At 39.9% G+C, this 24067-nt stretch overlaps 1 protein-coding gene across 1 annotated transcript in view; it reads left to right on the top strand.

Moving 5' to 3' along the window:
• Window positions 1-24067, top strand: part of LOC124711881 (histone-lysine N-methyltransferase SETDB1-A-like) — a 228766-nt gene that overhangs the window by 138245 nt on the left and 66454 nt on the right. Inside the window, exon 14 of the mRNA XM_047242122.1 lies at window positions 9505-9647. Coding sequence (XP_047098078.1) covers window positions 9505-9647 — 143 coding nt within the window. The remainder of the gene's footprint in view (window positions 1-9504; window positions 9648-24067) is intronic.

The raw sequence follows: 24067 nt of genomic DNA, 5'->3' as shown, positions 1-24067 counted from the left end.
TCCTATTGGCATCAGGTTGGATTCTGTAAAAATCCATAAATTCAAACATAAATTAAAACAATGTCATATTTGCAACTGTCTCTATAACATATGTTAATTTTTGGATTTTGGTAGGTTAGGGTTCTACATCTACATCTACATCTGCATCCATACTCCGCAAGCCACCTGACGGTGTGTGGCGGAGGGTACCTTGAGTACCTCTATCGGTTCTCCCTTCTATTCCAGTCTCGTATTGTTCTTGGAAAGAAGGATTGTCAGTATGCCTCTGTGTGGGCTCTAATCTCTCTGATTTTATCCTCATGGTCTCTTTGCGAGATATACGTACGAGGGAGCGATATACTGCTTGACTCCTCGGTGAAGGTATGTTCTCGAAACTTCAACAAAAGCCTGTGCCGAGCTACTGAGCGTCTCTCCTGCAGAGTCTTCCACTGGAGTTTATCTATCATCTCCGTAACGCTTTTGCGATTACTAAATGATCCTGTAACAAAGCGCGCTGCTCTCCATTGGATCTTCTCTATATCTTCTATCAACCCTATATGGTACGGATCCCACACTGCTGAGCAGTATTCAAGCAGTGGGCGAACAATCGTATTGTAACCTACTTCCTTTGTTTTCGGACTGCATTTCCTTAGGATTCTTCCAATGAATCTCAATCTGGCATCTGCTTTACTGACGATCAACTTTATATGATAATTCCATTTTAAATCACTCCTAATGCGTACTCCCAGATAATTTATGGAATTAACTGCTTCCAGTTGCTGACGTGCTATATTGTAGCTAAATGGTATGGGATCTTTCTTTCTATGTATTCGCAGCACATTACACTTGTCTACATTGAGATCCAGTTGCCATTCGCTGCACCATGCGTCAATTCGCTGCAGATCCTCCTGCATTTCAGTACAATTTTCCATTGTTACAGCCTCTCGATATACCACAGCATCATCCGCAAGGTCATTTATGTATATTGTGAATAGCAATGGTCCTACGACGCTCCCCTGTGGCACATCTGAAATCACTCTTACTTCGGAAGACTTCTCTCCATTGAGAATGATATGCTGCATTCTGTTATCTAGGAACTCTTCAATCCAATCACACAATTGGTCTGATAGTCCATATGCTCTTACTTTGTTCATTAAACGACTGTGGGGAACTGTATCGAACGCCTTGCGGAAGTCAAGAAACACGGCATCTACCTGGGAACCCGTGTCTATGGTCCTCTGAGTCTCTTGGACGAATAGCGCGAGCTGGGTTTCACATGATCATCTCTTTCGAAACCCATGCTGATTCCTACGGAGTAGATTTCTAGTTTCCAGAAAAGCCATTATACTCAAACATAATACGTGTTCCAAAATTCTACCACTGATCGACGTTAGAGATATAGGTCTATAGTTCTGCACATCCGTTCGACGTCCCTTCTTGAAAACGGGGATGACCTGTGCCCTTTTCCAATCCTTTGGAAAGCTATGCTCTTCTAGAGACCTACAGTACACCACTGCAAGAAGGGGGGCAAGTTCCTTCGCGTACTCTGTGTAAAATCGAACTGGTACCCAACAGGTCCAGCGGTCTTTCCTCTTTTGAGCCATTTTAATTGTTTCTCTATCCCTCTGTCGTCTATTTCGATATCTACCATTTTGTCATCTGTGCAACAATATAGAGAAGGAACTACAGTGCAGTCTTCCTCTGTGAAATAGCTTTGGAAAAAGACATTTAGTATTCCGGCCTTTAGTCTGTCATCCTCTGTTTCAGTACCATTTTGGTCACAGAGTGTCTGGACATTTTGTTTTGATCCACCAACCGCTTTGACATAAGACCAAAATTTCTTCGGATTTTTTGTCAAGTCAGTACATAGAACTTTACTTTCGAATTCATTGAACGCCTCTCACATAGCCCTCCTCACATTACATTTTGCTTCGCGTAATTTTTGTTTGTCTGCAAGGCGTTGGCTATGTTTATGTTTGCTGTGAAGTTCCATTTGCTTCCCAGCAGTGTTCTAACTCACTTGTTGTACCACAGTGGCTCTTATCCATCTCTTACGATCTTGCTTGGCACATACTCATCTAACGCATATTGTACGAAGCCATCAGGTACTCTGAAATCTGCTTTTTGTAATTTTTGCCAAACAGAAAAATCTTCCTACCTATTTTAATATTTCTATTTATGACTGAAATCATCAATGCAGTAACCGCTTTATGATCGCTGAGTCCCTGTTCTGCGTTAACTGTTGCAAATAGTTCGGGTCTGTTTGTCACCAGAAGGTCTAATATGTTATCGCCACGAGTCGGTTCTCTGTTTAACTGCTCAAGGTAGCTTTCAGATAAATCACTTTAAAAAAAATCACTGGATTCTTTGTCCCTGCCAACCGTTATGAACGTTTGAGTTTCCCAGTCTATATCCGGCAAATTAAAATCTCCACCCAGAACTATAACATGGTGGGGAAGTTACCACCAAGATACGAATGGTCAGAGACAGAGGGTGTATACTGGGAACACATATGCTCTAGAACATGACAGTTGTCACCCTGATGCCTGTTTCACTACATGTGCCATCTGGCTTCGTCCCCCGGATACCACTTTTTCAGAGCTCTGCACTTGGGAACTCGTGTGGAAACATGTGTTTGGTTCTTGTCGCTTACCTGGCCATAATTTACGTTAGTTATTTTATTTAATTTCTTCGATCTTGCCATCCCTTCTCAGTAACTATTCATTTCTTCACTCCCTCCCCTCCCCCCTTCTAACTCTACCCCCCACTACGACATATGATGCACAATGTTTTGTCACATATCTCTCTTGCTTTTTACCCATCTTCCACTTTTAAGCTCTTAGATTTTCAAATCTCATTTGCTGTAGTTCCCAACAATCAGTTTTTCCTTCTCATCCCATCTTGTAAGACTACCCTGACTCACAGTTGTGGACAACTGTATTTTCTTCAGCTGCTGCTTGGTGTGTAGATTTTTTTATGCATCCAGTTACATTATATTGTCAAAAATTGATTATTTTCATTTGTAGAGTAATCATGTACATGTATATATACTCTTAAAGAAATTCCGAAGGAGCTCAGGTAATTGTCGGATATTCCACAGGACAGGATATCACGTGGCACTATCTGAAACTTGTAAAATTTCTTTGATATAACATCTGACACGTGGCATCCATAGATACTTCAGTCAATACCATATTGAAGAATAGAATCATTTTATGAACAGCACATGCAGCATTACAAAAAGGGAAATTCACTGGACAGAACTTTAAAATTGGAAGGAGATGTAATGATTGATCAGTATAAGAAACGAACATCTATGCACTGCCAGTAGAGATGTCTAAAAGTAGAAATAAGATCTAGTTTTTGGAACTGTTAGTTTGTTTCATGTGTAGGAAAGGTGGACAGGTTTGGGAAGATTGGAAAGACGGGCCATAGAGGGACCCATTTGTTGTGAGGACAATGGTAGACAAAGTTAAAGGTGGAAGCATAAGACAGAGAAGGAGGTCAAAGATAGCTCATTGGGAAATACTGTGCCACCTTCAGCTCAGAGAGGATAGGAAGTAAAGACGGTTTAAGAGGATGAATAATTAGAAGTAAAATGAACAGTGTACTTACAACAGAGCAGAACTGGATACAGGTAAAAAATAAAAATGGAAACAGAAGAAAAATTAAGGAGAAAAAGTAATAGAGTAAATAATGAAATTCTACCAATGAAAAGAAAGATCAAATCTTATCATTGATGTAAATTTATTCAGTGGAACCTCATTTAATGAGCACCTCCCACAATGCACAATTCATGCAACGAGCAAAACGAATTGTAATAAATTACTTGTTTGAAGAGTGATGTTTCGCATAACAAATGACAACGATTTAGTGTGACATCACCAGCTGTACGCACGTGGAGAGAGAAATGTTCAACAATATGAACACCGTTTATTGTCGGCAGCAGCATATGAATAATGTCTTTAATACATACTGCAGTTTGGGTTTAATACTCTTTCTGCTGTCTTCGTAGCGCAGCTTGTGATCACACATTTTTCGTAACTTGTAATCATATAGTGGTTCTTAGTGTGCAAATTTTAATAACCTTTGTAGAAATGTCCTCGAAGCTAAAGCTGCAAGAAGACAACCAAGAGAAAGAAAATGATCTTAGAAATGAAATGTAAAATCATTGAAAAATGTGAATGTTGTGTGAGTGTTGCTGATTTAGCGTACACATGTGATCAGTCTTCATCAACTGTTTGCACTATCCTGAAGAACAAGGACAAGATTAAGGAGATAGATGCTTCAAAGGTACAAGAATACCTAAACAACAGTTTTGTATTCTGGTTGATGTTGAAAGATTGCTCCTTATGTGGATAAATGAAAAGCAATGGCAAGCTGATTTTATTACTGAGAACATCATTTTTGAGAAGGCAAGAATGATTTTCACCAACCGCGTTAAGATGCCACCAGGATCATCAACAGCCGAAGAAGTGTTTAAGGGAAGCAGTGAGTAGTTCAAGAAGTTTAAGAGAAGAAGCAGCATCCACAGCATTGTGAAGCACAGTGAAGCAGCCAGCTCCAACACAAAGGCTGCAGAGAATTTCATGAGCAACTTCAACATGCTCATAGAGTCTCAGGGTTATCTGTCGCAACAGGTTTTTAATTGTAACGAGTCGAGTCTGTTTTGGAAAAAGATGCCGAAGCATGCCTTTATAACTGCCGAGGAGAATGCATTGCACAGTTACAAGCCAATGCATGCAGCAATTCGAAAATTAAACTGCTGCTTGTTTACCTTTCAGAAACTCCACGAGCTTTCACGAAGTGTGAAGCTCAGAAGAGCAGGTTAAATGTGATGTGGAGGTTCAACAACAAAGCTTGGGTGACACGTGCTCTTTATTGTGATTGGATCGAGTAAGTGTTTGGACCTTTGGTGGAAAAATATTTGCTTGAGATCAGTCTGCCACTCCATGTCTTGCTTGTTATGGACAATGCTCCTCCCCATTTTCCAGGCCTACAAGACCACCTTGTTGAAGAATTTCAATTCATCAAGATCCAATTTCTACCTCCCAACACCACTCGGTTTCTCCAGCCTATGGACCAGCAGATTATTTCTAACTTTAAGAAGCTCTATGCTAAAACACTCTTCGAGCATTTCTTTGAGTTGACTGAAACTACTAATCTCAACTCTCATTGGAAATATCACTTCAACATTGTTGTCTGCATCAGGGTGTTCAAAAAGGTGTGGGAAGGGGTTACCAAGAGACTTCTCACTTCTGCTTGGAAGAAGCATTGGTTGGAGTGCACTGTTGAATGTGACTCTGAGGCATTTGAATCAGAACCTGTGGAGCCTGTAGTCAACAAGATTGTGTCTTTGGCCAAGAGATGGGACTAGAAGTGGATAACAATGACATCGATGACCTTGTGGAAAATCACAGCCAAGGAATGGCCACTGAAGAGCTTTTGGAGTTGCAGTGTGTTTCTGAGCAGGAAGTTGTGGAGAGGAGTTCTACAGAGGAGGAAGAGGTGATAACAGCAAAGCAACAATCTTCTGGCACAATAAGAGAAATTCTGTAAGCATGGGAATCAGTTGTATCTTACATTGAAAATCATCACCCCAATAAAGCAGTGGCTATGCACGCTACAAATTTATCTGACAGTAATGTTGTGTCATAAACTTGCCAATTGTTGAAGTGTCAGCAGAAATGAATAACGATGGATAACTTTCTAATAGAAAAGAGTTTGTTATGTAGGGTGAGTAGTAAAGAACATAATACTGTATGTATAATTTTGTTTGAATAAATGGCGTGAATGAGATAAAATTTTTAGTACTCTTTCTGCATTATTTTATTTTACATTGATTTATACATAATAAATTGTTTCACTTGATGAGTGTTTAGCACTACAGGTAAGAGTCCAGAACGAATTACACTCACTATGCGAGGTTCCACTCTACTGAATTTTAATTCCACTTATGAATCTTCATTTATTTCCTTCATTACTTCTTTGATACCCAAACTGAGTGATATAGAAGATGCTGCATCCCTACCTTACATTCTTTTTAATCTCAGCTCTTTACTTATCTCTAGTTTTGCTCCCATAATGGAGAATAGCGTGGAAGTACCTTGCTGATGGCTGTATCTTTCCTAAAGCCAAACTGATCTTCATCTTACAGATGCTCAATTTTTTTTCCCATTTTTCTGTATACATGAGTTGTCAAGCTAATTGTGTGATGCTTCTTGGATTAATCAATACATGAGGTTATCAGGATTGTATGGATGGTGTTCTCCTGCATGACAATCCTGCACATTGACTCAGTTAAACATCCATTTGAAATTTCCCACAGTGATTTTTTTAGAAATTCAAGGGAAATGTTATCTGTCCCTTCTGTTTTGACTTAACCTCTGCCATCTCCTGCACCTAAGTGATGAAAAATGCACACAAGTGATGAAAGAAATGTAATAGTTATAGAGCAAACACACAAGTGTCTCATAGTATGTAAAATATTGGACGAAATACTTGAGAAAAGGCTAAAGAAAATAATAGATCCACAACTACAGGAAGAGCAGTATGGATTCAGAGAATGCTGTGCAATTATAGATTGCATATTTGCACTAAGAAAGCTGCTAGAGAAACACAGGGAAAGGGGGAGGGACTTAAAACTTAATTTTTAGTTTTTGGAAAAATATTTGATAGTATCCCAAGAAAGACAATATGGGAGGGCCTAAGAAAGAAAAATGTATCTACTGGGCTAATTCAGGAAGTTAAAATGATTTATATGAATGCTGCTGCAGTTGCATACAGATAGGAAATGATAATTCTGGATCGTTCCAAATAATTAGAAGAGTTCAACAAGATGGTGCCCTTCCCCTGTTACCTTTTATCACTGTTATGGATGAAATCATGAGAGAAATGAAGCAAGACAATGATTTCACCAACACATCTGCATTTACAGACAATTTGGGGGTAATACAGAGCAAGAAGCAGAGGAGAACCTGACCACTTGCAATTACCATCTCAGACACATGAATTAACAGTAAATAAATAAAAAACTGGTTGAATATCAATCCAAAAACGGAAAAAGAAAGGAAAAATAAGGATGGGATATACACAGCTAGAAACACCAGACAGGTATAAATATCTTGGGTACATCATTTCAGGCACTAACAATATACAGCATAAGATCAATAACTGAACTAAAAAATCAGCTCACTTGTATCATCAGATTTGGAATTTACTCTGGAATGAGCAATCCCCCTACGATCGAAACACTGTCTCCTTCAGTCTTACTTTATTCCCAAAATAACTTATGACTCAGAAATCTGCACAAAAATCAAGCAGTTTGACAAACAAATTACAAGCTGCAGAAATGAAGTTCGTAGGAGCTATAGTCCAGAAAACAAGGGAAGATAGACTAAGAAGTGGAAAAAAAACAGGGATAGAAGCTGGAATGTATACATTCTTAAAACAATATGAAAGAATAGTAGTGTGTGGTCCAGTCACATTAATGTGACCACTGCCAACGTTCAATGCAATGTCAACATGCTGTATGCACTCACAGCCAGCAGGTGGCAACAATATCAGTGGAGGGTGTATACAGCGTGTCAGGGGGACACGGAAAACATAGCAGTCATTGTTGTAATGTGGAAATGGAGAGATTTATATGATGTTCAAAAGAGCATGATCGTTGGTCGTCTGGCCAAGGATGAAAGAATTTCCAAAATAGCTAAGTTTGTAAATGGTTCGCATGTTGCCACGCTTAAAATATTTCCTACATAGCAAAATGTGAAAATCCAAAATCAGTGCCAAGGCAACTGTGGTCCACCATGGGCTATAGCTGACGGGATGAACGATAGCTGTGGAAAGGTGTACGGGTGAATAGACATACAGCTGTTAAGCAACTGACTGCCCATATGAACAAGGGGCTGCTAACAGTGTCTCCTCCACAAACGGTGCGTAAGATGCTCTGCAGCATGCTCCTGCTTCATACACCCTTGCTGGCTGCTGTTCATCGGCAGTGAAGGCTGCAGTTTGCACACCAATACTGCAACTTGATGACCACTGAGTGGTGACAGGTGGCCTTTTCAGATTTTATGCTCCATTGAACAGATGACCATTGTCATGTGTGGCCCTGCAACAATCATCGGAAGGGTTCAGGCCAGAAGAGGGAGCATTATGATCTGGGAAATGTTTTTGTGGCATTCACTTATGTTAGTTGGTCATTCTGGAAGGCAAATGGATCAACACAGTTATGCATCTATCCTTGGGGACCATTTCGACCACTTCATGCAGTTTGTTTTTCCTTGGCATGATGACATCTACCATCAGGACAATGCGATGTGTCACACCGCTTGCATTGGACGTGCATGGGTTAAACAGCACCAGGATGAGCTCACCACACTCCCTGGCTACAAAACACCCTGGATTTAAAGTAAATGGAGAACCTGTTTGACTACCTTGATCAGGCTTTTCTTTCCATGGATCCTCAGCTGAAAAACAAAGCACAGCTGGTCATGGCACTGGAGTTAGCATGGTTCTACGTACCTGTCAGTACCTTTCAGACCTCACAGGCTCTGTTCCTGCACATCTCGCAGTGATCCGCACTGCAAAATTATTCCGGCTTTTGACAGGTGACCACATTATGTGACTGGACCACGTATGTGGATAGAAACAAGTGGAGAGTGCTTGTAAACCACACACTGCAACTCTATTGGAAAACCAGTGGTGCTGGTGATAGTGGTGGTATTGCTGTATCATCTTCATATTCCCTCCCCCTCCCCTTTCCCCCCTTTTCACTGCCACATTTTTTCAGTCTCCTTTTCCACTTGCATCTTAGCTCTTTAAGTCTATTCTTTTCACTTCTCATTTTCTTCCTTGTAATCCGTCTTAACGTCTTGCTGTGTCATCTCTGTACTGAAGCTGGCGTAGTGCTTTCTTTGACCTTCTCCCCCTCTCCTTCCCTCCCCCCCCCCCTCTCTCTCTCTCTCTCTCTCTCTCTCTCTCTCTCTCTCTCTCTAACACACACACACCTCCATACATCTTGCTCTCTCCTTGTTCTCACAACATATGGATCCGTCTCAACCTTGGGTCCTAATGATGTGGCCCTCCATTATAAGTACCCCAAGATATCCCGCTTTTGTCTTTGGCAAAGAAACTAACAGTTTCGAAAGCAAGGAACAATTATTTCTACTTTTAAATGTGTGGGTCAGGAGCACATTGCATTTTGACGTCTAAAGATAAGTACTGGTCAGTTGTTCTGTCTCGTTGTAATGTTAAATTACATACAAACATTTAAATGAAATATAATAGGGACAAATTGTTGTCATTTATTTTTCTCAGCAGCCTTTGACTTCTTGCCAAATAATATTGTGCTCTGAATTGTTACTAGCACATCACTTGTTTTAGAGGATGTGAGTGACATTGTTACTTGATAGCATGCACTATGCTGCCAGTCCATAAAGAAATTGTTGTTCTTGTTTTTCTTTAATAAATTCATTCATCCTTCCACTTTAATAATTGTTCTTTCATAATGCTTTTTTATAGGACAAGGAAAAATGTGCATGTTGGCAACAGACAATGGAAGGAGTTAAATATGGCCCAGAAAGTGAGTCACCCAACCATGAGGGTTATTACTACAAGCGACTGTATGAACCACTTGTAACAGGCATCTATGAATGTAATTCACGGTAAGAATATTAACTTTCTTATTTAACAGTGACTCCTATTGTTATCCAGTAATGAATCAGGGGTGGGGGGATCCTCAGTGGCTTACAAAATTAATTTTTTGAATTTGTTGTGTAGAAACTCTGCTGAATTATTGTGAAGAGTCTTCAGATAGATAAAATGGGCCAAATAGAAGCAAACAGACACATAATTTAGTGTGAACATTTATTAGTTTCTGAAATTGACAAATGTGCTAATTGATACTTAATAAAAATTTTATCTACTTTATCTAGGCTAGTGATATGAGTGTTTGTTTCCTTTGCGCAGTATAAATGGATATGATGATATTTTTGTCTATTGTTCATAACGATGAAAAGTCCAGGTTGGAGTGTCAACAATACAGGGTGATTCAAAAAGAATACCACAACTTTAGGAATTTAAAACTCTGCAACGACAAAAGGCAGAGCTAAGCACTATCTGTCGGCGAATTAAGGGAGCTATAAAGTTTCATTTAGTTGTACATTTGTTCGCCATTTCAGCCAATAAAGTTTTTGGTCGCTTTTTCTTCGAAGGTGCTACTGTAACTGGACTACAGTATCTGGAGATGTTAGAGAATTGGCTGTTCCCTCAGCTCGAACAAGAAGCACAACAATTCATATTTCAGCAGGATGGAGCACCACCACATTGGCACTTATCTGTCCGTAACTACCTGAACGTCAACTACCCGAGGCGATGAATCGGCCGCCAGGCAGCCCGTGACAGAGCACGTCATCACTGGCCTCCAAGAAGCCCTGATCTTACCCCCTGCGATTTTTTTCTTATGGGGGTATATTAAGGATATGGTGTTTTGGCCACCTCTCCCAGCCACCATTGATGATTTGAAACGAGAAATAACAGCAGCTATCCAAACTGTTACGCCTGATATGCTACAGAGAGTGTGGAACGAGTTGGAGTATCGGGTTGATATTGCTCGAGTGTCTGGAGGGGGCCATATTGAACATCTCTGAACTTGTTTTTGAGTGAAAAAAAACCTTTTTAAATACTCTTTGTAATGATGTATAACAGAAGGATATATTATGTTTCTTTCATTAAATACACATTTTTAAAATTGTGGTATTCTTTTTGAATCACCCTGTATTGTTAAATATAGTAGAATTATAGGGACAGACATATCAAGAGAAAAATCACAGCATTATAATGAAAAAGAAACACTCAGAAAGTTAAATCATTTGAATGTCTTCTCCATCTGAAATTAAGAAAATTATACATTCTCTTGAAAATAACAGCTCAACTGATTTTGATGGTGTTTCCAATAGAGTACCAAAGATTTGTTCCCATATAATAAGCCTGGTCTTATCTGAAATATGTAATGTATCAATAACCCGAGGTGTTTTTCCAGAGAGATTGAAATATGCCATTGTTAAACCCCTCTTTAAGAAATATGGTAAGAGAGATGCCAGTGACTACTGACCTTACTTACTGACCTGTTTAGGTGCTGACATCATTTTCCAAAGTTTTTGAGAAGGTGATATAGAATAGTATCTCATCTTAGCAACAGTATTTTGCTCAGAAAATCATAGTTTGGGTTTCAGAAGAGCTGCTCTATTGAGAATGCCCACTTACATGTTCACTCACAGAATTTTACAAATATTAAATAATAAAACGGAGCCAGTTGGTATTTTCTGCAACCTATCTAAGCCATTTGACTCTGAATAACAGTATTTTTCTATATGGAAGGTTTGAAGGTTTTGTGGGATGACAATATAGCCAACCAATGGATAGTAGATATCTTAACTAAAAGAATGCAGAAAGCTGTAGTTAGTAATTCAACCAATATGGTCCAGGAACTCAATTCAGAATGGGGAGAAATTGTGTGGGGTTCCCCCAAGGTTCAGTCCTTAGATCCACTATTGTTCCTCATATATGTTCAAGGGTAAGTCAGAAATTATCCTTGATGTAGCGATACCTTTTATTGCAGTACAAATAGGACATGTATGTTCACATCTTTTTTCAATATATTCCACTTGCTTTTCAACATACTTGGTCCCACCGTTGCACAAGCTTCCTGATACCCTCAGAAAAGAAGGTTTTTGGTTGAGCAGCGAGCCACTCGTGCACTGTGTCCTTCACTTCTAGGTCCGAGGTGAATCAGGGGCCCCCTTAATGCCTATTTGAATGGACAAAACAATAGGTAGTTGGAAGGTGGCAAGTAGAGGACTACACGGGAGATGAGCCATTTACTTCAACCTTGAGTTTCCAGAGTGTTTCAGCAGTGTGGGTAGCGGTATATGCATGATAATTGTCGAGCAACACAACACAACACAACACCTTTTGACAGCAGTCCTCAGAATTTGCTTAGAATTGCTGGCTTTAGCATGTCGGTAAGCAACTCAGTGTAATATGCATTGTTCATTGTTGTGCCACTCTCCTGATAATGTTCCAATACTGAGCCTAGTGCATTCCAAAAAGCGGTAAACATCAATTTTTCCTGCAGAGGGTTGTGTTTTGAACTTTCTCGCAGCATGATTCTGGGTGTTTCCATTCCATACTCCGCCATTTACCTCTCTGGCTCATAATGGTAGATAATGTTTCATCACCAGTGATGATTCTGTCTAAGAAGACATCATGTTTGTTACCACGGCAATCCCAAAGTTTTTGGAAGATATCCAAGCACGTTTCTTTGTGCAACACAGTGACTTTTTTTGGGATCTACCATACATAAAGAGTGTACATAAAGAAACAGAAGAAATGGTTAACAGTGTTCTTAAAGGCATCAATGTGGTTTTCTGCAAATGGTTTCCCCCTCAATTTTAAAAAGACAGAGCATATTCAGTTCTGTGCATTTAGGGGTGCTACACCAGTCCATAATTTTAAACACATGATGAGAAAATAATAAATAGGGTGGAAGCTTCAGAATTCTTTGGTGTGCATATTGAGGATAATTTAAACTGGAAAAAATCACGTTTTGGAACTTGTAAAACAACTTAGTTCAGCCGCATCTGCACTTGGTAATCATTGTAAATCTCGAGGAGAGACAAATCAGGAAGTTGACGTGGTTTGCATACTTTCATTCAATAATGTTGTATGTAATTATGTTGTGGGGTAACTCATATTTAAGAAAGAAAGTCTTTGTTGCTCAAAAATGTGTAGTAAGAATAATGTGTGATGCTCACCCGCAATCATCTTGTAGACATCTGTTTAAGGAGTTGGGCATTCTTAGTACTGCTTCACAGTATATTTATTCCTTTGCGAAATTTATTGCAAATATTCCACTCCATTTAAAAAGGAACAATGATGTATGTAATTACAATACTAGAAGGAAATGTGACGTTCCTCCACATTTAAGGTTGTCGTTGGCATAAAAGGAGTACACAATGCTGCAACAAAAAGTTTTGGTCAGTTACCCAGTGATTTAAATGTCTGACAGACAGCAAAGTAAAATTACAAAACAAATAGAAAAAGTTTCTCCTTGAGAATTCCTTTTCATTCTTTAGTATTTTGATTATTAGAATGTGTAAAAGATGGTGGGTAGGAAATCTACTTCCAACTGTAAACTTTTTTTTTTTTTTTTTTTTTTTAACTTATAAATGTTGAGCATATAGCGATATTTACAAATTAATTTACAGTGGAATATAAAATGACTCATTCTACATCATTGCAATTTATTGTGCAAAATTATGCATGAAATATGAAACTAACTAACTAGGTATGAAAAGGGTAGACTGCTACTCACTGTAATGTTGACACATTGAGTTGCAGGACAGGCACAAAGAAAGACTATTACACATTTAGCGTTGGCCACAGCCTTCTTCAGAAAAGAACACACACACACACACACACACACACACACACACACACACACACACACACACATGACTGCTATCTCTGGCTTCTGTGGCCAGAATGCAACTGCCACATTGAACAAAAGCAGCTTTCCTGTGAGGGGCAGAGAAGGAGGAGGGATAGCAGAGTACGGTTGGGTCTAGAGAAGTCAGCACTGTCTGGTGGGGTGTGCATGGGACTAGTGGCGGCAGGACAAGGCTGCCAGATGTAGTGTTGGGAGGCTGTAGGTGGGGGAGGGGTGTGGAAAAGGAGAGGAGCAGGAGAAGGGAAAAAGACTAGTGGGTGCACAGGCAGAGAGCAGTACACTATGAAGGTGAGGGGACACGAATTGTGAGGAAGTGATAGGACAGAGGGGGTGAAAATTGTTGGGTGGAGGATTTGGGGACAGTCAGTTACCATTGGTTGTGGCTGCAATAATTTCAGGAGTGGAGAATGTGTTGTAAGGACAGCTCCCATCTGTGCAGTTAAGTAAAGCTGGTAGTGGAGGGGAGGATCCAGATGGCCCATGTGGTGAAGCAGCTACTGAACAAGCGCCTTATGTTCAACTGCATGGTGTGCCACAGGGTGGCCCACTTTGCTCTTGGCTACAGATTGGTGGTGGCTATTCATCCTGGTGGACAGCTGGTTGTTAGTCATATCAATATAAAAAGATGTGCAGTGATTGCAGCAGAGGAGGTATATGAAATGTCTGCTTTCACCGATGGCATAGCCTCTGCTGGGGTGGAATGAGGTTGTGATAGGAATGGAGTAGGAAGAGCTGGATTGGTGGATTGGGTCTTCCAGAGGGATATGAGCTCTGCAACAAGGGGTTGGGATTGGGAGTGGCATACAGAATGACTAGAATGTTGTGGAAATTGGATGGGCAATGGAACACCACTTTAGGAGGGGTAGAATGTTCCTCATTTCAGAGCATGATGATATATAACCAAAGCCCTGTTGAGGATGCAGTTCAGTTGTCCCTGTCTAGGGTGGTACTGGATGATGAAGGGGGGGCACTCCTCTGTTGTTGGTCCTTGGGAGCAGTGGGAGGATTGGAGTGTGAAGATATGAAACAAGAAATCTGTTTGCAGACTATGTCTTGGGGTATAGTGTTTGTCTGTGATGGCCTTTGTGAGGCCCTCAGCATACTGGACAAGGGAATTCCTGTCCAGTAGATATGGCATCCCTGGCTGGGCAGGCCATATAGGAGGGATTTTTTGGTGTGGAGAGAATAACAGCAGTCAAATTTTGACACCAATCTGTCATTTCCATGATACTGTTCATAATGTTGGGCATTGCAGAAAATCTATTCATTTAAGTTAGATGTTAAAAACTATGGCCCCATAGGTAGTATATGTTCTAGAAAATTTAAGTCTTTTTCTTCATATTCTTTTTCCTGGCCTTGTCCCCCTATCTTCACCGGATTGGCATATTATTTATTTAATTTGGCAATATTAGTTGTAGAGGGTTTCGGGTTTCTGTCACATTGCCCCCCCCCCCCCCCCCCCCCCCCCCTCAGAATGTGACTTTTGTACCTCATTTGTCTGCATCAGTGGTATCTCATATGAAATTGTGATAATGTTTTCTGATTGTTTGTGAATTGTGTAACTGAGGTGGGATGTGGATTCCAGTCTGGTATTCACCTAGTGGGATGTGGGAAATTGCCTAAAAACCACATCTAGACTGGCCAGCACTGCAGCCCTCATTGTTAATCTGCCAAGCAGATTCAATCCAGGACCAGTATGCCTTCCTGAATCTCGGAAGTGGCATGCTAATGCGTGTGGCTATCTGGGCAACTTGTTGGTATTTGTTGATTTTATTTAATTCATTAGGTAGACAAAACAGCAGTAGACTTAACACACTGTTGGCCATATTGAAACTAAGTTTTTTGTGTGGGATATGTCCTTGGCATTCTAGTGTAGCCAGCGAGTATCTTTGAAGAGTAGTAGAAGCCCTTTTACTTGGTCTTAGTTACATACAATCTCTTTATGAATTAATTACATAAATATTTGGTGCCTTTTAGCCTCCAGTGCTTCACATTGAAATACTAAATGTGGTGTAGTTTCATTCACCAAATCCCATAGTTAGCACCTGGGGGAATCTTTCTCCATACCCCATTGTGTACAATTGTTTTCTGTAGTTATAATGGCCAGTCAGTAGACCTTCCATGAGTTTAATATGCCTCCTGTTCGAGCCCAGGATTGCATTAACTTCTCTTAAAACATGGTTTCAGCACCATTAGCTTGTCATGTTTTTTGTTTTTGTATCTTAGTCCTCTGTTCTGTGTGCTGCCTCCTGATCCAGCTATGTAGCCTTAAGGTAAACAGATCCTGGCTTCCCGTACTGCAGTGAACGACCGTCGCAGGTAGCAAGAGGAGAACCGCACCAGAAATGACCGCGGAGAAGCCCTCGGACGTTGGCGCGCCAGGTACATATAGTCTGCGCCCCACGAGCTCGGCTCCAGTTCACCACCGGCAATGGAGGGTGAAGCTTTGACAATGCCAGCCCACCCGTGCTGGCGAAATGTTAGAAAAATCATTAGATGAACGTTGGCCAAAGAACCCGAGACAGAAGCCAATAGGCAGTTTTGTTATGTAGTTTTGATTTTCCTTTGACCTAGTGATGGTGGAGACAGGTTCCTGTCCAACAAGTGGAGTCATCGTCCCTGTCTGGCCATCCTATCAACTTGTTCATTACCATTCATTACTGAGTCATCAACATATGCAGGTGAAACCCATTGCAAACTTGGTGTAGTTTAGGGGTCAAGTGTAAAGGTGGTGTAAGACAATGGTGTCATATGTTCAAAAATGGTTGAACTGGTGATGAAGAGAAGAGTGAATGAAGATCTGATTCCTTTGGTTGATGAAAACCTAAGAGAAAACTGGAGAGTCACCATCTCAGAGCTTTGTATTTATTTTTCCACACATTAGTCATACTCTTCTGTACATAATGATTACCAAAGATTTGGGCTACTGGAAATTTAATGCCAAGTGCTTGCCTAAACTCCTTTCTGAAGAACAAAAGGCTCAGTGTATGGCAGTAGCACTGTGCTGTCTTGTGTATTACGATTGATAAGTTGAAGCTTTACTCGACCAGATTCTAACAGGAGATGAGACGTGTGCGGTATGTGAATGCAAAAACAAAACTTCAGTCAAGACAGTATGACTATACTAGTTCACTGGAAAAACTGACAAAGTGTCACCAGAAACCTTGGTGCGAAAAACGTGATTTTCCTGCATGACATCGCCCACCCACATACAGCACAACATACTGCAACAAAACTGCCGAAGTTCAAATGAGAAGTTTTGAATCACTCTCCCTACAGCCGTTACTTGATGCCTATTGACTGTCAACTTCGTCTTCATGCACTTGAAGAATTGGCTTAGCTCAATGAGCTTTGGCAATGATGAAGGCTTGAAAACCAGCATCATAGATTGACTTCAGTTTCAGGTGGCAGAATTCTATGATAGTGGAATTTCAAATGTCGTCAAATGCTATAACAAAAAGACAGTGTGGCTGGAAGTATGTGGAAAAATAAACTAGAATGTGTACTTTCACAGCCAGCGACCTTGCCGCAGCCGTAACACAGATTTGCGTTGCTTCATCGAAGATAAGCGCTGTCAGGCTTGGATAGCACTTAGGTGGATGACCGTATGGGTCTGCTGAATGCTTTTGGCAAGTGGGGTGAATTAGCCATTGTGAGGCCAGTTGAGGAGCTACTTGGCTGAGAAGTAGCAGCTCCAGTCATGAAAACTGACAACGACCGGATTAGCTGAGGATGATACTGTGATCGGTTGAACATTGGACCTTCTGAGGCCTGTTCGGACACTGTTTAGCTTATGTTAGTGTACTTTCACAGTATATAAAACAAATTCTGTAATTTATATCTAAAAACAAAGATGATGTGACTTACCAAACGAAAGCACTGCCACGTCGATAGACACGCAAACATACACACAAAATTCAAGCTTTCGCAACCAACGGTTGCTTCGTTGGGAAAGAGGGAAGGAGAGGGAAAGACGAAAGGATGTGGGTTTTAAGGGAGAGGGTAAGGAGTCATTCCAATCCCGGGAGCGGAAAGACTTACCTTAGGGGGAAAAAAGGACATGTATACACTCGCGCGCGCACACACGCGCGCACACACACACACACACACACACACACACACACACACACACACACACACACATCCATCTGCACATACACAGACACAAGCAAATTCTGTAATTTCATTGACATTAAAAAAAGCAAAAGAAAAGAAAGAAAGAAAGGTAAATGGATTTACTTTATGAATAGACCTCGTATTAAGTATGTTATTAAATGTGGAACACAGTTGTTATCTGATGTATAATGAGGCAGAGGTGGAGCTGTGCATCCAGAGAATCTATATTTAAAGAAAATTCTAATTAGCTTACTATTTAACATTTTGCCGTATGCCTTTCATTGCAGTGGGATTAGTTAAAAAAATACTTAAGATAAACTTCTTTGGTTTATTCTGGCATACAGATGTTGACAGCTGTAGTACAGAAAAGCCTCCTGCTGTGTGGTGCACTACTGCATTTATAAATATTTTGTATGGATTGTTGTTAATTCTCGAGAGATGAATTTCAGTGCAGAATAAAACAGAGTATAGAGAGATAAAAACACTGAAATCAATGTGTACAATAACATGTTATCATAGCAGATGGTAATCAGAGGTACCAAATAAAATTTCCTATTGTTTTGGATGGGGACTTCAGAATTGTAACCAGCAGTTAGCAGCAGAGTAGTACTGCCAGTGCTGTTCATAATAATAATGCCCCATTACATTAATGATCTTGTTACATTAATAAATCAGAAGTATGTAGAAATTCAAGTAATGCTAAATGGCAGACAATAAAAATTGATTCTGGCTTCCACATAGCAAAATGTTTGAGAGAAAAAAAAAAAAAAAAAAAAAAAAAAAAAAAAAAAAAAAAAAAAAAAAAAAAAAAAAAAAAAGAATAAGAAAGTACTGACAGTAAACTGTATTTGATAGCTTGAAGTGAGAATATTATACCACAGTGTATTTTAGTTCCTGAATAGGGACTGACACACCTTGTAATATGTAGCAGCCATTGTTGTGATATAAAAATATTTTCTAGAGACTGTATCCAGACAGTTTCTTCTTACAAATTTGGTATTATCTTTCCCTGTAGCTAAATGTAAGAGTTCATTCTGATGTATTTTGCTGTATTTTTCTGTCAGCTATTTCGTGCAATTTAGTTAATACAAGGGAAACAGAAACAAGCACCCGACTATTAAATTAAGTAGACTCTTAATTTCTGTTTTATGTATAGAATAAAATTGAATTTGTTGATGCATCCTACACTTGTAGATTTTTTTTCAGTTATTAAATATTAATATAATACAAGTACAGGGATAAATATTTCTCAGTTCTTTCATGTACATGACCTGTGTTTCTTTGTTACAGCATGTGATATGGCAGTTTGCAATTGATGATAATGAGACATGTTATGCAGATACCAGATACTGTATGATATTCTTAGCTGGAAGATACACCTCATCCCACCACATGCTAGTGATCAGCAATTGCAGAGTATCAAATGACATTAGGTTTCTCTTTCTAGTGAACTTAGCCATTTAATATGTTAATGGGTGGGTCTTTTCTTAGATATGAATTTTGTATCCCGCTTGGAAGGCGGCACATGGGTAGGAGCAGGAGCAGGAAAAATACGTTGGTACTGCAGTGAGTAAAAATGGTTTACTGGTGCAAGAAAGAATACATAACTTTGTACAGATGTGAAGTCTTAGACCCATCGTATGTAGAGCAAAGCTGAAGTGAAGTTTCCTGGCTGGCTGCATCTGATGAAAATGAGCAGAATCTGTAGCGGAGCTCGTAGAGCTGCACAGCACCAGTTAGAGGGCACTGTTGTTGGTGTCTCGTGGTAGTGCCAACCTTTGAAACTATGCCATGGCATCGTTGCTATCGATACCACAATGAATGAAGCTCTACTGTTGGGTATTGGATGCACTGAACCCAGCCAGCTGTAAATCATGCCAAACAGACCAGTATCATTTGGTTGCAGCTACTGTATAGAAGCACATTAGAGACACACTAGCAGCATTGGTCTCTTACATGTGATTGTGCAAGGGATGCTATGGAAAATAAAACAATATTTTTACTTATAAGAGAAGTGTATGACCTCAAACACTCAGAACCTCACAAAAGTGTACTTGGAATATGCCGTGTTTACTGGAGTACAAGACGACCCTCCCCTGTTTTTTGAGAGGCTCCTTGAGAATATTATATTTCTTAACACATACTGACTAATCAAAATTACAAACTTTTATTCATGTATGTCTATCATAAAGTTAACATTACACCTATTCTAAATTGATACCATTTATTGTTTACACTTTGATAATACAAGAATGAATGAAATAAACAAAAAGAAATTTTATCTTCATTGCATTTTTGGTTTACTTATCCTGTTGTCTGTGGTATCACTGTTTTTAGACATCACTGTCGTCATCTTAACAGGACAGCTGTGAATCTCTGTTGTCACACATATTTGGCTGTTTCTTCCGAATATGTTGTGATTTCTGAGGTTGTGGATACTGTGGGACCTGAGAACATAGCTGTTTTTTTGTGAACACACAGTTGATTTCGCTTCTATCCTGATGTGAGAATGTTTCAATGACCCTTGTTTCAGAACATGTTGTCTGCCTGCCACTCTCTCATTGGCTGTGTAGAACCAGCAGCTGACAAACCCCCAATCATTCCCGCCATACCTCACAGTGAGTGTTGACAACATTGCTGCACGAAACACATAAGTACACCACTGGCTCCCACCTAGACTTTTAGCGTGTCCTGCAAAAATGTATGTTATTGTTGAGTGTTTGTCCGATTTTAAAATCAGTTCGATTCTGAGTGCAAACGGATTCAGACAAACTGCAGTTGAAGCGTGGTAGATGTTTATAGAAAGCCTAAGTATGTAGAATACATTCACATGGTTGGCTGCATGATGAAATTTCTACCTGCCCAACACTCCCCTCCCCACACTCATCTTAGTTCTCACCCATGCTGGGTGCTGTTCCCCTACCAACTTTCAGTATAGCTATGCTTGACTGACTGTAAAACATGGACAGCAATATCTTCTAGGCTTCAGGTCGTATGAGCAACAACACCTAGTATGTAAATGAAAGATAGCAATCACTTTCAGTCCCATTCCGTAATTTTCGCTTGTCCCATGATCTAGTGACATCTGTTCATACTATCTCCGCAACGGGTCTGGTTGTTGTAATTTATTTGGACAATGACAGTTACCCTGTTTAAAATGATTTATTTCATTTGTTAAACATTTCATTCAGAGTTAATTTTCCTTTTTGTTTCATCTGAATGTCATCATTGTGTTCTAAATCTGATTACAAAGACTTTCGCTGGTATTCTGATGCGTGTACATCGATCAAATTTCTCATTTGCAACCCTCTTGGTAAACCATAATGAAATAAAATATTGACCTGGGCTCAGAATCAAGTAATGGCTTTTGAAAGATGTTGTTGTTGTTGTGGTTGTTGTGGTCTTCAGTCCTGAGACTAGTTTGATGCAGCTCTCCATGCTACTCTATCCTGTGCAAGCGTCTTCATCTCCCAGTACCTACATCGTTCTGAATCTGCGTGGTGTATTCATCTCTTGATCTCCCTCTATGGTTTGTACCCTCCACGCTACCCTCCAATACTAAATTGGTGATCCCTTGATGCCTCAGAACATGTCCTACCAACCAATCCCTTCTTCTAGTCCAGTTGTGCCACAAACTCCTCTTCTCCCCTATTCTGTTCAGTACCTCCTCATTAGTTATGTGATCTACCCATCTAATCTTCAGCATTCTTCTGTAGCACCACGTTTCGAAAGCTTCTATTATCTTCTTGTCCAAACTATTTATTGTCCATGTTTCACTTCCATACATGGTACGCTCTGTACAAATACTTTCAGAAATGACTTCCTGACACTTAAATTTATACTCGATGTTAACAAATTTCTCTTCTTCAGAAACACTTTCCTTGCCATTGCCAGTCTACATTTTATATCCTCTCTACTTCAACCATCATTAGTTATTTTGCTCCCCAAATAGCAAAACTCTTTTACTACTTGAAGTGTCTCATTTCCTAATCTAATTCCCTCAGGATCACCCGACTTAATTCGGCTACATTCCATTACTCTCGTTTTGCTTTTGTTGATGTTCATCTTATATCCTCCTTTCAAGTCACTATCCATTCCGTTCAACTGCTCTTCCAAGTCCTTTGCTGTTTCTGACAGGATTACAATGTCATCGGTGAATCTCAAAGTTTTTATTTCTTCTCCATGGATTTTAATGCCTACTCCTAACATTTCTTTTGTTTCCTTCACTGCATGCTCAATATACAGACTGAATAACATCGGGGAGAGGCTACGACCCTGTCTCACTCCCTTCCCAACCACTGCTTCCCTTTCGTGTCCCTCAACTCTTATAATCGCCATCTGGTTTCTGTACAAATTGTAAGTAGCCTTTCCCTTCCTGCATCTTACCCTTGCTTCCTTTGGAATTTGAGAGTATTCCAGTCAACATTGTCAAAAGCTTACTCTAAGTCTACAAATTTTAGAAACATAGGTTTTCCTTTCCTTAATCTAGCTTCTAAGATAAGTTGTAGGGTCAGTATTGCCTCACGTGTTCCAATATGTCTACCGAATCCAAACTGATCTTCCCCGAGGTCGGCTTCTACTAGTTTTTCCATTCGTCTGTAAAGAATTCGCGTTAGTATTTTGCAGCCGTGACTTATTAAACTGATAGTTCGGTAATTTTCACATCTGTCAACACCTGCCTTCTTTGCGAATGGATTTATTATATTCTTCTTGAAGTCTGAGGGTATTTCGCCTGTCTCATACATCTTGCTCACCAGATGGTAGAGTTTTGTCAGGACTGGCTCTCCCAAGGCTGTCAGTAGTTGTAATGGAATGTTGTCTACTCCCGGGGCCTTGTTTCGACTCAGCTGTTTCAGTACTCTGTCAAACTCTTCACGCAGTATCATATCTCCCATTTCAACCTCATCTACATTCCCTTCCATTTCCATAACATTGTCCTCAAGTACATCGCCCTTGTATAGACCCTGTATATACTCCTTCCACCTTTCTGCTTTCCCTTCTTTGCTTAGAACTGGGTTTCCATCTGAGCTCTTGATATTCATACAAGTCGTTCTCTTATCTCCAAAGGTCTCTTTAATTTTCCTGTAGGCAGTATCTATCTTACCCCTAGTGAGATAAGCCTCTACATCCTTACATTTGTCCTCTAGCCATCCTTGTTTAGCCATTTTGCATTTCCTGTCGATCTCATTTTTGAGACGTTTGCATTCCTTTTTGCCTCCTTCATTTACTGCATTTATATATTTTCTCCTTTCATGTATTAAGTTCAATATCTTCTGTTACCCAAGGATTTCTACTAGCCCTCGTCTTTTTACCTCCTTGATCCTCTGCTGCCTTCACTACTTCATCCCTCAAAGCTACCCATTCTTCTTCTACTGTATTTCTTTACCCCATTCCTGTCAATTGTTCCCTTATGCTCTCCCTGAAACTCTGTACAAACTCTGGTTTAGTCAGTTTATCCAGGTCCCATCTCCTTCAATTCCCACCTTTTTGCAGTTTCTTCAGTTTTAGTCTACAGTTCATAACCAGTAGATTATGGTCAGAGTCCACATCTGCCCCTGGAAATGCCTTACAATTTAAAACCTGGTTCCTAAATCTCTGTCTTACCATTATATAATCTATCTGATACTTTCTAGTATTTCCAGGATTCTTCCATGTGTACAACCTTCTTTCATTATTCTTGAACCAAGTGTTAGCTATGATTAAGTTGTGCTCTGTGCAAAATTCTACCAAGCGGCTTCCCCTTTCATTTCTTACACCCAATCCATATTCACCTACTATGTTTTCTTCTCTCCCCTTTCCTACTACCGAATTCCAGTCACCCATGACTATTAAATTTTCGTCTCCCTTCACTATCTGAATAATTTCTTTTATTTCATCATACATTTCTTCAATTTCTTCATCATCTACAGAGCTAGTTGTCATATAAATTTGTACTACTGTAGTAGGCGTGGGCTTCGTGTATATCCTGGCCACAATAATGCGTTCACTATGCTGTTTGTAGTAGCTTACGCGCACTCCTATTTTTTTATTCATTATTAAATCTACTCTTGCATTACCCCTATTTGATTTTGTATTTATAATCCTGTATTCAATTGACCAAAAGTCTTGTTCCTCTTGCCACCATACTTCACTAATTCCCACTATATCTAAATTTAACCTATCCATTTCCCTTTTTAAATTTTCTAGCCTACCTGCCCGATTAAGGGATCTGACATTCCACGCTCCGTTCTGTAGAACACCAGTTGTCTTTCTCCTGATAACGACATCCTCTTGAGTAGTCCCGGCCCGGAGATCCGAATGGGGGACTGTTTTACCTCCGGAATATTTTACCGAAGAGGATGCCATCATCATTTAACCATACAGTAAATGCCCTTGGGAAAAATTAGAACTGTAGTTTCTCCTTGCTTTCAGCCATTCGCAGTAACAGCACAGCAAGGCCATTTTGGTTAGTGTTACAAG

Source organism: Schistocerca piceifrons, chromosome 8, assembly GCF_021461385.2.
Source record: "Schistocerca piceifrons isolate TAMUIC-IGC-003096 chromosome 8, iqSchPice1.1, whole genome shotgun sequence".
Lineage (NCBI taxonomy): Eukaryota > Metazoa > Arthropoda > Insecta > Orthoptera > Acrididae > Schistocerca > Schistocerca piceifrons.
The sequence above is the reverse complement of the archived record's forward strand: the minus strand, read 5'-3'. Positions and strand labels throughout refer to the sequence as shown.